The sequence below is a fragment of the Mus caroli genome, unplaced genomic scaffold, assembly GCF_978045245.1.
Source record: "Mus caroli unplaced genomic scaffold, Mus_caroli_1 scaffold_3, whole genome shotgun sequence".
Classification (NCBI taxonomy): Eukaryota; Metazoa; Chordata; class Mammalia; order Rodentia; family Muridae; genus Mus; species Mus caroli.
The window spans coordinates 5,695,035-5,710,204 of NW_028227258.1; the positions used below are offsets into that span (position 1 = coordinate 5,695,035).

At 42.0% G+C, this 15,170-nt stretch overlaps 1 protein-coding gene across 2 annotated transcripts in view; it reads right to left on the minus strand.

The window, feature by feature from the left end:
* Slc44a5 (solute carrier family 44 member 5) overlaps nt 1-15,170 on the minus strand; it is a 311,175-nt gene that overhangs the window by 29,796 nt on the left and 266,209 nt on the right. For both annotated transcript variants that reach the window (XM_029474881.2, XM_085835377.1), the window contains 3 exons: nt 7,956-8,040; nt 2,782-2,907; nt 1,645-1,705 (listed from right to left, as the gene is read on the minus strand). In XM_029474881.2, the coding sequence (XP_029330741.1) occupies nt 1,645-1,705; nt 2,782-2,907; nt 7,956-8,040 (272 nt within the window). The remainder of the gene's footprint in view (nt 1-1,644; nt 1,706-2,781; nt 2,908-7,955; nt 8,041-15,170) is intronic.

Genomic DNA, 15,170 nt, shown 5'->3' on the forward strand with positions numbered 1-15,170 from the left:
CCCCTGTGTTTCTCCTGCTCTTTCCTTCCCCTCTGGGACAGATCCAAGATGGCAGCCTCTGCAGTCCCTCTCTGCTCACCCTCAGTCACCAGATCCTCGCTTCCCCCTCTTCCCAGATGAGCTCACCCTACTAATTCCCTAGTGGGGTTCTTGGCACACAGTAGGGCTCAGGATATTTCTTCTCTCCCATTTTTCTGGTCTTTTTAATCCTATATTTGCCATAAGTTTAAGTTCCCGCCTAGAAGGCCCCTTGGCCATCTTTCACATAGTATTTGGCGGTCACTTCCCATCTGCTAGCACTCATTAATTAATAGGCTCAGAGTAAAGTTAGACAGTAGAGAAAATATGAAGGAACATTACAAAATGACACCCTGACCAGGCACCCACAATGAACTGTGTGGTCTTACTGATCATTTTCCTGCCTTTCTCTCTTCTGTATCTTGCCCTTTTTGGATATCAAAATGATGAAGGAAATAGAATTCCCTTTTCGTCTCCCTCTCACATAGCCTTACTTTGTCTGCTTTAATAAACAGTTTAAGGACTCTGTGATATTAGTTGCACGTTGTGTCACTTCCTGCTATACCTGATCCTCTGTTAAGAACACAAGCTGATTGTCAGGTTGGCCTTAATGTCTCTTTCATTCTTTCATGAGACTCTGGGAGATTATGGGCTAGTTGTTCATCTTACATCCGCAATGTATATTTTAAAATGTGGTTTAACCAAAATATAATTGTGAGGACAGTTGTTTCACACTTTCCCATAAAAAGTCTCAATGCCGTTCTTGACCACACACAGCGTTAGGTCTTGCTGGTGATTGCTGGTTCTCACGTGGACCAGTACCTCTGCTTCAGGGTCTATAATGGACCAGGAAAGATGAAGGGGACCTCAGCATAAGGATTTTGTGGCAGCTAACTCAACATTCTTGACTTTCTACTTAGACTGGTGCCTATTACTTTTCTCCTGTTTTAGAAGAACTTGTGGGAAAATTGGGGAATAGAAAAACAGGAAAAAGAGAGAAAATAACCGGGTTTGCCCTCCTCCGACTTCCTCTGGCAAACAACTTAATATTTTTGGTAGATTTCTTTGTGACCGTTTTCCTTAAATGATTTCTGGGATTCACTTTAGTGTCTATGTACTTGCCACCATAATGTCTACAACAGCTTGCATTTTGCTGAATGCCTTACACACCCACACATTATTTCTTAGCTCTAAGATATTTCCTCTCAAAACACACTCTGTGATGTCCGTGTTCTCGTGCCCGTGGAGATTGTAACTTTTCATTTCCCTCTGGCCTCCACCATCTATGCTTTCTGTGTTCTGTATGAATTAATTGCTCTGCCTTACTTCGGATGAACCCTGTGTTAGGAATTTTTATGCAAGTGCTGGTAGGGACACATATAGTCACACTGTGTGGCTTCTGAAAACCAACCCTACCACTATCCAATGTGCTTATGTAGGGAAATCTCAGGTCTCATAGAGCTCTGTTGGAATGGGGACAGGAATGTCCAGAGACAGCCCTCCTGACTGACTCTGGGCTCTCAAAACAGGGACAGAGTCATTCACATTTTATCAACTGTGAAATTAGGAAGTTAAACCATATTTTTGTAGATTCTATGTTTTAAAGATGAAATAATTAGCACTTACAAGGTCTGCTTGGGTACACTGCTACGGGACAGTCGCCACTGATCAGAAGATCTCTGAGGGTCTGAAAGGGAAGGTAGGTTATATTAGCATTTCAAAGCCAGCAATGACTGCATTCACTCCCAATATCAGAATTTCAAGCTTCAAGTCTTAACTCTGCATCTCATTTCCCCAAATCATATCCCCACTGCCAGTGGCTGTAAGATTATCACATAAAATTCCTTGTTTAAAAAAAAATATGCCTGTAAATGCTCTAAATGAACCAACAGAGATTCAAAAACAAAAACAAAGCAAAAAACAAAAGAAGATCTTATAAAAGCAAGACATACCTGTGAAGATATCTTAGTCATAGTCTGAATCTCTGACCCTTAATTTTTTTTCTGGAAAAATAGCATTTTCTATAATGTAACAACCAATGAATAGTATTTAATATAATAAAGCTTTAGAAATCTCTTGATGTTTAACCTAGGTACGGGTGGACTTAGACATTTTTATTGTACTGTTTTACTCTGTCTCTCTGTCTCTCTGTCTCTGTCTCTGTCTCTCTCGGTATGTGTGTGTGTGCATGCATGTGCGTGTCCGTGTACATCATGCATGCTCAGGAAGGCACACACGTGGAGGTCCCAAACTGCCAGATTCTGTTTTCTCTTCCTATCATGTTGGAGTCAATGTCAGGGATGAAGTTCAGGTGAGGTGCGTAGAGCCCTCATCAGCTAAGCCATATAGCGCTATGCTTTTGTAGTGATGATTCTAGTTGACATAAAACCCTAGCTCTTGTCAGCAGCAAACCCATCCAGATAAAGAAAAATCTCTGTGCCACGCATTAGCTGGAGCTCACTAAGCAGACCTAAGAGTCTTTCCTATCGCACAAGTGTACAAGAGAGTGATATATCACGAACGGTGTGATTCTTTGTCTACACACAGTATATACCATGAATATTCTGTGTTTTGGTGTGTATCCTCACAGTGACACACCATGAGTGTTTTCGAGTGTCCAGGTAAACTTGTGTTTTACTAGAAAGGCACCATTGACACCCATTTTCTAGATCTGGACATTTTTCTAGCAGCAAATTGGGCTGTTCCACGTTAGATCAAAATAGCAGCCAAATTTCTTCCTGGCGTGAACTTGAGTACACACACCTCCACAGGCTTGGCCTTGGCCTTGCAGAACTGTCGATAGTATTCCCAGTAGTTTTTGTCTTCTTTGTTCAAAAACTGCATATCCAAGTAGGTGAGGAATCTCTCTGGGCACCTGGAGACACAGATCTGTAGAGCAGAGAAGCATAAGGAAGAGAGGGAATGGAATAAACCAAGAAGATGTCTACAAGGTTGGATGGGCTTCGGAGCTCCTTACCAGTATGAAGAGGGAAGCATCCATTTCCATCTAAGTGACTTAAATCGTGTTTCTAGTATTATCGTGTGAAATTAAGTTGACTATAGAATGCTACCCTCCTGGACTTCTTGCTTTCTTGGTCTCGCATGAAAACAAGATATTAGCCAGGCAGTGGTGGCACATGCCTTTAATCCCAGCACTTGGGAGGCAGAGGCAGGCGGATTTCTGAGTTCGAGAGTTAGTTTCAGTACATCCAGGGCTATACAGGGAAACCCTGACTCGAAAAACCAAAAAAAAAAAAAAAAGAAAAAAAAAGAAAAGAAAGGAAAGGAAAGGAAAGGAAAGGAAAGGAAAGGAAAGGAAAGGAAAGGAAAGGAAAGGAAAGGGAAGGAAAGGAAAGGAAAGGAAAGGAAAGGAAAGGAAAGGAAAGGAAAGGAAAGGAAAAAAAAGAAAGGAAAAAAAGGAAAGGAAAAAAAGGAAAGAAGATATTAAACAGTAATGGTATTTTGTGCTTGGGTTTTTAAATCAGCATATATTGCATTAGAGACCATTTTAACATTTTCAACCAAGTGTTTTCATGCTCCCTTTCTACCGCCTCCATCCAGTTGCCCCTACTGCCCACTTCTATCCCCTATTCTCCTTTTTCAGGACCCATGTGTCCTTTTCCCACCTCCTATCCCTCCTCAGGACTTAATACCAACCTGTTGAGGGGAGTGGAATGTTAAGTAAGATGACCCAAACTCAGAAGGCAAAGCAGCATGTTCTCTTTCAGACGCAGATTCTGGCTTGTGATATGCACATATATGTGTGTGTATGTACACACACATACAGGTATAAGTGTGGATAAAGTTTAAAAATTCTAGACCATTTATTTTTTTAACTTGATCAATGCAGATCCGAAAGTAGTTACAAGAAGCAGAAGTCTCCGAGCGCTTGCCACTCTCCGAGCGCTTGCCACTTAGGTTCTCCAGAAAGCAGCGCTTTGCATACACTGTGAGGTAATATGACCACTACCTCACGTGGATTACACTCATTTTACATCCATTCAGTGTGTACCTCTGAGAGACAGTTCTATATGCAAATCTGGTGATTTCTACCATAGGAAAATGATGATTTTTTAAAAAAAATCTCTTTAAAGGTTTTCATTTTTGTTATTTGTGTGTGTGTAGATATGTATGCACATTTATATATATCCAATATGTGTGTTATGCATGCCGGTACCTAAAGACTGTAGAACATTCTCTGGGGTGGGACTTATTGAAGGTTGTGAGTCACGTGACGTGGGTGCCTAGGAAGTGAACCCAGGTCCTCTGTCATGATTTTTTAGTGAGGCATTTCTTGTAATTGCCTGAATTAGTATGTGGCTGAGTCTATGTACATTCTAGGTTGGAATCTTGCTTTGTTTTCTGTACGAACAAAATAGCTTTGAAATATTCTGACAGTTGTTAATGTACATGGGAAATATTCATCCATGTCTCTGAGTTTCCCATAATTCTGAAAACATAATCACAGTTTGTCACCATAAGAAATAAGCCAAATCTAGATAGCTGCCACAATTAATCACCACAGAGCAGTATCAACACTATGTAGACATGGGCAAGAGAGGTTACATATGCAATTACCTTACAGAAATGGAATTGGGGAAAGGTGACCAACCAGGTCACCTGTGCAATTATTTTATAGTAATGGACTTAGGGCATATCAGTGACAAACCAGGTTACTGTGGTCATCCACAGAGCCATGACAAAGTGACAGCAATCCAATGTGTAATTCCATTAGAAAATGGTAGGGACAGGGGAGGTATAGTCTGTTGGTTTTGCTTTTGCTTATGATTTTAAAAAGAAATAAAAGCTCTACCAAACTGAGAGAGCTGCATCAACTTCTGTGTGTCTCCTCATCAGCTCATGGAAATCCGTGACCCAGACTGTCCATCATTCCCTGCCAAGCCTTTAGTAATTGTTCCTTTCAATGTTTTAATACTTTGACAATATCATAATGATATCATACTCCGTTACTTCTCTTTCTCACCTTCTTCCCACCCCTGCTGAACTCTCCTCTTTCTTTCCTTTCTTTCTTTCTTTCTTTCTTTCTTTCTTTCTTTCTTTCTTTCTTTCTTTCTTTCTTTCTTTCTTTCTTTCTTCCTTCCTTCCTTCCTTCCTTCCTTCCTTCCTTCCTCCCTCCCTCCCTCCCTCCCTCCCTCCCTCCCTCCCTCCCTCTCTCTCTCTCTCTCTCTCTCTCTCTCTCTCTTTCTTTCTTTCTTTCTTTCTTTCTTTCTTTCTTTCTTTCTTTCCATCATCAGCAACTTACCAGTGACTACACAGCTGACAAATATGACTTCTCACTGTGATGCACCCAACCGTCAACTGCTAATAGTGCTTCAGGGTGGAGTGCGCTTCCTGAACCTCTCCCGCATTGTGAAGGAATGCTGGTGGAACCTCTCTTGCACATGAATGCTATGAACTCATGGATACAATACCATGTTTTTCCAGAAGACTGCATTTCAGAGCAATATTCTTCATCTTCTTTCTCTTAGACTCTCAAGTGGGTAATATAAACACCCTCTTAGGGCTGATCAGTCAACAGTAACTTATCCTCCGTACCATTTGTAGCTTTCATGTTGCTAGAATGTCTTACTCATCTGTGAACCCTGTGAGCTACAATGTCAATTGGCCATCAAGATGTGCCCACTGGTGCATGAGCGGCATGGTTGTTACGTCGGTAACCAGATGCTTTCTGATTGGATTTGAAGCCTGCTCTACAGGAGGGAATTTAAACCTGATACGTTAAACCTGTTCAAAGGTGCATAGGCATCAAATATACAGGCCAGGGTGGGGTGGGGTGGGGGAGCTATTGCTGTTGTTTTTCTGAATGGACGTGTTGTACAACTGCTTTCTAAGTATTTATATTTATATCTTTTTTATCCTTAGGTTAGTACTTCTCTCCGCTTTCCTTAGAGAAGCTTCTGTGTGGGGGTTGTAAATAATGCAGAGATGAATAGCTGGTCAAAGCACTGGTAATTGTTCTTACTGGCAGTTCGGGGAAAGCTAAGTGAGCTGCTTTCACACCTTTTGACTTGTTTCTACTGTCGACAAGGGCACTTGGTGTTGACCACACATCTCAGTAGGAGAACTAAATGCATACCTCATGTCTCACAGTAATGTTGTGTCATAGCCACAGGAGTCCAATGCCTTCTAAAAGTTTGACAGCATAAGACAAGCCATCTTCACATCTACTCTTCCACAAGATTCTCCTTTACCCCTACTCATATACATATGCACTCTCTGCCCCTTCTCTGTCTGTCTGTCTGTCTTTCTGTCTGTCTGTCTGTCTGTCTGTCTGTCTGTCTGTCTCTCTATCTCTCTCTCTCTCTCTCTCTCTCTCTCTCTCTCACACACACACCACACACACACACACTCATATACCTCTAGCAGAAGCATGGAATGTCTTAAAGCTGCATATAGAGACACTGACAGCATCTAACACGTCCACATGCTTTATAAGAAGGTCAAAGTTATTATCAGTGTGAATGGGGAAAGTTCACTCTGATTGGAGCCAGGGTGAATAAGTCATGAACATGTTAGGAGATTCCTCAGTGACATGATAGCTTTGACTCTTGGCTCATAACATAGTGGAAAATAGAAGAAGACGGATACATTTTGCTGCGTTTATTAAAGAGAAAGATTCATATAATGCAAGATGCTACTTCTGAGACCCTGACAATTCTACACTTACAAATACACACACAGTGTATACTACACATACAAACTGGTGCATTTGCAACACGAAGAAGAAAGCAATTAAATGGAAAAAAAAAGTAGTTTGTCAAAGAGAATCATAAGAAACTTCAATTAAAAGATAAATGAGTTTAAAGAAACAACCACAAAACCATAGCAACTGCTCTTTCTTCTTTTCCTCTATCAGACCAAGTTGTTCACTTCAAATGAGATGCTGATTAGAAGCAATCAAGCTATAATTAGTCAAGAAGGTCACTCTGAAGCTGGGTATCCAAACTGATGCTGGCCCATTATTCAAGGGCTTAGGACCATACTGCCAATTGACAAAAATATTATACATGGAATATAGATAGCTCTGATCTATGGATACACTATTGCAGGGCCAACCAATGCAGAGTGCACAGCTGCAGCTGCAACATATTCTGCTGAGCTGTGATTCCTATGGATTTCACAGGACACTTTCAACACCATTCTTCATGGTTACCATATCAATTCAGGTGACTCAACACTATTATAAATAAGGATTGTGGAGCTGGGAGAGTGAGTTGTACTGAAGATTAAAATACCACATTTGTTATATATACACCGTATACATATATGTCCTAGATAATCTAGGAAAACATCTATGAAACTAACAAGCATGAATTTGTTGTGTGTGGTGTAGTGAAAAGGATGGGAAGATGGCCGTTCATTGATTTACTAGCTCGTTCATTCCATAGATATTCTCTGATCACCTACTCTAGGGGATCAGTAGGTAATGTGAAAACAGTGGGAGATAAACCCGGTAAGAATCCTTATCCTCAAGGCATCTGGCCTTAATTCAGGGAGACAGACAACAAAACTTCTTTTTAGTGAGACTATGTGTGTGCCCATGTGTTCAATGTGTATGAGTGTAGAGATTACCTACTCCAACAGATGCAGAAACCAAAGAGCAGAAACACAAGAACCATGAAAGAGCTTTCCCAAACAATCACACTCCTCAGTAAATCCATCCAAAGATACAGAAACGGCTGGAGCAGACGACAAGGACTTCTGGACCGTGATCGCTTATAGAAGCAAACGGTTACTGTCACTGAAGTGGCCTAGTCACTGTGACATAATTTATCTTTAGCTTTGATTGAATGTGAATGAACATGACATGATGCTTACATTTTCTTACTGCACACAGACTTGACACGGGATTTCTGAATCTTCACACCCAGCCTGTTAGGGACTGCTAAAACCAGCTCGAAGGCGGCCGGTCTTACCTGTGTGGTAGAGCACTGTAGCTGGAGCATCATGGAAGGACCGGTACATCTAAAGATGTTAAAGTAAAACAAAACTGTCTTGTTCCTGTTTAAAAAAAAAAGAAAGCATAAATAAATCTTTTCAGTGATGGTAGGAATGCACACCAAACCACAAAAATGTTGAATTCATTGCCTTTAAAGGTCAGCTCCATTTTCTGTATGTGGGTACAACGTATTCTCACACTGCCTTTACATTGCCTAACAATCAAAACTGTTTTGTAATTATTAAAAGTTGAAATAAACTGTTCAACAGCATGAGATTATATAACACGAGGCAAATGATTGCATTGTCTTGGAAATGATGTTGACACACATGTTTAATAGAAGGAAAATTAATAATATATTTATTTTAGAGAGGAGCTTACTTAAAAGATAATTAAAATACTATTTCACTATGTATCGGTATAGAAATACATATAGAAATAAGTATTAAATTATATGCAAAAAGAAATCATTATATCTAAGTTTGGGGATTATATTTCTTCATTTAATTTTTGTATTTAAGGATGTTTTTAACATAAGCATGTATTACGGTAGTGGTAAAAATAGACAGTAGTTACACTTTCTATTGCAAATTATAATAAGTGGCAGTCATGAGCTTTCAATGGAATGTTATCCTGTCAGTTGATATTACATTTCAATTATAGGGAGATGAAGACCACACCAGCCCTGCCTACTTTGCAGTGATGTGGAAAGAACCCAAGATGACACTGGACTCAGGCAGCTATTCAATTTCAGGGAGGGAACAAAAGGAAAATGTGAGTGTTGATTGTAGATCCTGCTTCCTCTCCTTATCAACTCCAGGGTCCACATCTGGATGCATGAATGGGGAATTAGCATTGTTTCTCTAAGCTCTTCAGAGGATTCAGAACCTGGTGGTCTCTGTCTTAGGAGTTACAGCCCCAGGGCTAGGGATGTAGCTCAGTTGGCTCAGTGCTTCCCTAGTGTGCATGAAGCCCTGGGTTTGATCTACAGCACCCCATAAAATCCAAGCACAGAATTAATGTCGGCACGTGGGGGGGTAAGGGCAGCCAGATCAGAAATTCATAGTTGTTGTCAGCTACATCACAGTTCTGTAGCCAGCCCGCATGAGACTCTGCCTCAAAAACAAAACAAAACCCTCAAAAAGCCACAGGTTTAACAACTCAAGAATAATTTGTCCCAAGAATTTGTCCAACCCCCTAGTTAACAAATTTTTTAACCCAGAATTGTTCCTGTCCAAAGGAAACACAGGGACAACAAAATGGAGCAGAGACTGAAGGAAAGGCCATCCAGAGACTGCCCCACCTAGTGATCCATTCCATCTGCTGACACCAAACCCTATTCCTGATGCCAAAAAGTGCTTGCTGACAGGAGCCTGGTATAGTTGTCCCTAAGAGGCTCTGCCAGCACCTGACTAATACAGTATCTACTCATAGCTAACCATCAGACTGAGCCCAGGGACCCTAATGGAAGAGCCAGGGAAGGACTGAAGGAGCTGAAGGGGATGGCAACCCACCATAGGAAGAACAATATCAACTAACTGGACCCCCTCCCAAAGTTCCCTGAGACTAAATCACCAACCAAAGAGGGAGGGAGGGATCCATGGCTCCAGCTGCATATGTAGCAGAGGAGAGCCTTCTCTGGCATCAGTGGGAGGGGAGGCTTACGGTCCTGTGGAGACTCGATGCCCCAGCATAGGGATGCTAGAGCAGCAAGGTGGGAGTGGGTGAGTGAGTGGGGGAACACCCTCATAGAGGGGAAATGGGATGGGGGTTTGTGGAGGGGAGACTTAGAATGTGGACAACATTTGAAATGTAAATAAATAAAATAACCAGTAAAGACTATTGTAACTATAAATGTAGCCTAAATATACAAGGGACATTTGAAAAAAAAAAAAAAACTTTCTACGTAAGATCAAACTCAGGAATATGGGAAGCTCTCTGTGGAAGTTTCTACTAGTTTTTTCCTTCTCTCCTACCATGTCCTGACCCTGAACATCTAAGCAGAAATGGTTGGAGGGAGTGGACGAGAGAGAGAGAGAGAGAGAGAGAGAGAGAGAGAGAGAGAGAGAGAGAGAGAGCACTGTTGGTAAGATACAGGAAAGTTAAGAAAAGTTCCATTGAGGAGAGGTGGGCTGTCTTTCCATGAGGGCCTCTTACAGAACCCGAAGGTGCCCCAGGAAGGACAGACCGTCATTTTTCAGCTGATGACCTCCCCTGTGGAAGACCTGCCTCCGTGACTGTTTGAGGAGACTGAGAAGAGAGAACTGAAAGGAGTTCGTAGACCAGAAGGCCATGGTGAGGCAGCCTGGTGCAGAAAAACTGAAGTCAAATAAACGGGCTTAGCTCTTCCTGGCTGTAGAAACCTTGGAGGTGACACACCAGGGACAGAACTGCGGGTGTGTTGAGGGGAACAAACCAAAGCTGGCATGTTACCTCAAATAACTGAGTAAGGAATCTCCATTGTCCCATAAGAGAAGTGGTATTTGCATGGGTATGCAATTGTGTAATGTAGGTGTGTATGCACGCATGTGCACATGCATGCAGAGACCAGACATTGACACTGGGTTTCTTCTTTGAGGTCTACCTTATTTTTATGGATGTTGGGGAAAGAACCTTCAATCATCACCTTACTAAATCAGCCTAATTCCTCACTGTGTTCTAAACATCTGTCACCTTCCCTCAAACCACTAAGAACGTCTTGCCTCTCATAAGGGATGCCCTTCCTATTTCATGGCACTAGGTTGTGTAGTAGTGCTCACAGAGCCATCTCTTTGCCTCCTCTATATTTTGAGACAAGATCTCTCATCGAAGCGGGACCTCATCTATTTGACGATTTAGAGTACTGACTGTCAGAATGGCTGACTAGTGCACTCCGGGGATCTGCCCATTTCAGTCCTGTGAGTGCAGGGGCTACAGATTCTCACAGTACCCAAATTACATAGGTGCTGGGGATTCTAACTGGTCTGCATGTTTATGTGACAGTCACTTTACTGATGAGGTGCTGCTACTGCCATGGTGAGGATACAATTCACTTGTCATCGGTGTCCACTTTGGGTAGGCATCTAAACGCCACCTTGATCTTGCAGTAGCTTGTACCCCTAGTGCTATGTGAGGTAGAGATATGAAGATTTCTGGGGCTCTGAATGCCAGAGGTCTGCTGGCTGCCAGCCTAGTTGAAAAATGTTAGCCCCAGGTTCAGGAAAAGATCCTGTCTCAAGTGCACAAGGTAGAGCATGACAGAGCAGGATGTCCTAAATCCTACTCTGGCCTCTGAGGGCACACACAAGTGCACACACCTACATGTACAGGGACAATAAGCACACTCAGACATGATACATCAATTTATTTTTCTTTTATTTTTGAGATTATAATATAGTCATGTCATTCCCTCTGCCCTTTCCTCCCTCTACCCATGACACACCCCTCCTTGCTTTCTTTAAATTCATGTCTTCTTCTGTCATTAATTGCTGTTATAGGCACATGTATGTACATATATTACCAAATATAACATGTCTGGTCTGTATAAAGCTACTCATGCATGCATATGCTTTCATGGCTGACCATTTGATATTGGATCATTAACTGACGTGTTCTTCCCTGAAGAAAACAATTTCTCCCACTCTCAGCCTCCTCAGTTGCCTGCGGTTCTATGTGAAGGGCTGAAGCTTTCCCTGTCTCCTTGGCATGTCTACTGCTATTATCCTTGTTCAGCTCACATCTTAGCTTGGTGAGATTTTATTTGTGTAGCTCCTGACATCCCTAAAGACACAATCACACAGCAAACTCCCTTATTCTCTGGCTTGTATAATCTTTCTGGCCCATCCCACTTCCTTAATATTTTCTGAATATTAGGTGTGGGTATGTTTCATAGACATATCCATTGGGACTGGGTTCCACAACTGTGCATTTTGATTGGTTGTGGTTTTCTGTGATGGTCTCCATTGCTGCAAAGAGAACATTCCTTGATGAGAGGTAAGGACCACACTTAATCTATGGGCATAAGGACAGATGTTTAGAATGCAGTTAGGGATTAGGCTGTTTTAGTAAAGGCATGGTTGAAGGGTCTCCTCCAAGATCCAGAAAAAAAAAAAGGTGGGCATTAATAAAAATGAAATCCAGTGTTGATGCCTGGCCTCCACAGGCATGTGCACCTGTGTGTAGTACATTACACATGTACATACCCAGGAAGACACACACATACACATACCTGCAAAGATTCATGGAGACCTGAGGGGGAAAAAAGACCTATTTTGAATGGAATTTAATTTAACTATAAAGAAAAATGGGATTATGAAACTTGTGGGGAAATGGGTGGATTTTGACAGTGTTGTATTAAGTGAAGAGATCCTTCCTTAAAGAATTTTATATACTCAGATCCTAGCTCTCTCTCTCTCTCTCTCTCTCTCTCTCTCTCTCTCTCTCTCTCTCTCACACACACACACACACAGAGAGAGAGAGAGAGAGAGCGCTCACATGCATGTGTGTGAGTATAGCCTGTATAACCATGTGCTACCCTAGAAAGGTGACCATGGAGGGGAAAGACTTGTTTAGGTGGAAGGCAGCAAGACATGGAGGTGGACTGGAGTCTTTGGTGGTGGGGCAGAAGGGCACACAGCATCAGGGAAGTTGAGAGAAGAGGCCTGAGAAAGATCACCACAAACAAATTCCTTTGAAAAATGCTGCCATAAAACCTGCTCCTTTGTATGGTAATTTTAAAACTTAATTTTTTGAAGAAAAAAAAAAACAAATACTTGTGCTGAAATGTGAGGTTTTCAACTCTAAGAAGTATGCTATTTCAAACACTTTCCAGAAGGAAAGGTCACAGCCCAGCACGCCACCAGATTGGCCTTAGACATTCTGAATGCAGAATGCAATGTCCTCGGGTTCCTGGGGGAAAATTACCTTTCAATCCATTATTCTATATAGTTGGGCCATAAATCAGATAAAAAGAAGGGAAAATTATATGAGAGAAAATGGCATTTCTAGAGCTCCACACTCTTTCCTCCTGTGATCCCTGATCTCAGGAAGGTAGCCATGGTTGTCCTCCACCAAAACAAGCAGTTAACAAAGAGGGGAACCTTCTCAGAACAGAGAAACCAAGAACAGAACGTGCATTCTAAAAGAATGGTTGCTGTTTAGTTGAAATAAAAATTTAACTGGGCATCCTGTGCATTACTTGCTAAATTTGGCAACTTTTGAACAATGATCAAAGCTTGTGAGAAGCCTACAGTTAACCACAGTGTTCCTGAGTGGACCAAAAGCATTGCCCATGCACTGAGGTTAAAGATGGGCATGCAGTGAGGTAAAGGTGGCCATGCAGTGAGGTAAAGATGGCAATGCACTGAGATGAAGATGGCCATGCACTGAGGTGAAGATGGCCATGCACTGAGGTGAAGATGGCTATGCACTGATGTGAAGATGGCCATGCACTGAGGTGAAGATGGCCATGCACTAATGTGAAGATGGCCATGCACTAATGTGAAGATGGCCATGCACTAATGTGAAGATGGCCATGCACTGAGGTGAAGATGGCTATGCACTGAGGTGAAGATGGTCATGCATTGAGGTGAAGATGGCCATGCACTAATGTGAAGATGGCCATGCACTAATGTGAAGATGGCCATGCACTAATGTGAAGATGGCCATGCACTGAGGTGAAGATGGCTATGCACTGAGGTGAAGATGGTCATGCATTGAGGTGAATATGGCCATGAACTGAAGTAAAGATGGCCATGCAGTGAGGTGAAGATGGCCAAGAACTGAGGTGAAGATGGTCATGAACTGAGGTGAAGATGGCCATGCAGTGAGGTAAAGATGGCCATGCAGTGAAGTAAAGATGGCCATGCACTGAGGTAGGTCTTTAGAGAAAGCAGACTCCTGGGAGGGAGAATTATTTGAATCTGAACATGTGTGATGGTCCTGGCAGTGGCTGTTTGTATTAGTTAACACTAGACAAAGCAACTGAAGGAAGGAAGAGGGTTATTTTAGGCTCATGGATGCACTTTATGATGGGGATTCATAGCAAGATTCTGAGACTACCGATCACATTGCATCTGTGTTCAGGAAATGGGGAGCTGTGAGTGCTGGGCTGCCACATGCTTTCTCCTTTTGATGCACTCCAGGACCCAAGCTCGAGAATGTTGCTGCTACCCATGGCCTTCTATTTGAAATTGACCTAATTTAGGAACTCCTCCCTCACAAAGGACGTGCCAAGGGGTGATTTCCATTGTGATTCTAAATTGTCTCAAGCTGACAACCAACATTAACCATTATAGTACTTAAGATAAAATCCAGCACCAAATAAATATTTTATTAGAATTCTGTGTGGAGTCTATGTGTGCTTCTCTGTGTATGTGTGTGTGAGTGTGTGTATCAGTGTATATGTTTGGTGCGTGTGTCTATGTGAGTGTCTGTGTGTGTGTGTGTGTGTGTGTGTGTGTATGTCTTGTCTCTGTATGTCTGTCTCTGTTTATATGTGGGTGTATGTCTCTGTGTATCAGTGTGTGCATATGTGTGTATTTCTGTCTCTGTGTGTGTGTGTGTGTGTTTCTCTATGTTGAGACAAACTAAGATGCGGGCTGATCTTACACTATTATTAAAGTGCAGTTAATGATTTTAATATGGGAGCTTGGTAGAGACAAAAGTACACAGCCTGGCAGTGAATAAGGATTATGTAGTTATAGTAAAATCGAAGTCATTCACTGCTTCCAGCTCCTGGTATCAAACACAACAGAACATGCCAGGCTCTGCTGAAGTTACAACACTGAGTATGCATGGTGACAAAGTGGACGGTGCAAAGGAGAAAGTAAATATAGAAACTGCATAGTGGAATAGAAAAGGAAAACCAGAGGGAAGATGGTTGGGGAGGGGGGATATCACTCTCTTGCACAAAGAGGATCCCAGACACTGTCAAGTTAGGACAAGAAGTAGAGGGACATTATCAATATCCTACTGAAAGGGGCCAGAAAGCCATCTAAGCTCAGACATGGGGGTGTGGATAAAAAGAGGAACAAAGTTGGTTTTCCAGGGCAGGTTATCAATGGATACCACCTAAATGTAACAAAATATCAACTAATAGAATAAGAACACCACCAAAAGATACTTTTATTAAATTGCCAGAACTAAACCGGAGACAGGAAAGAGTATACATTGTGGAATACATTATGGGCAAAATGTCAAGGTGGGTGGCCAC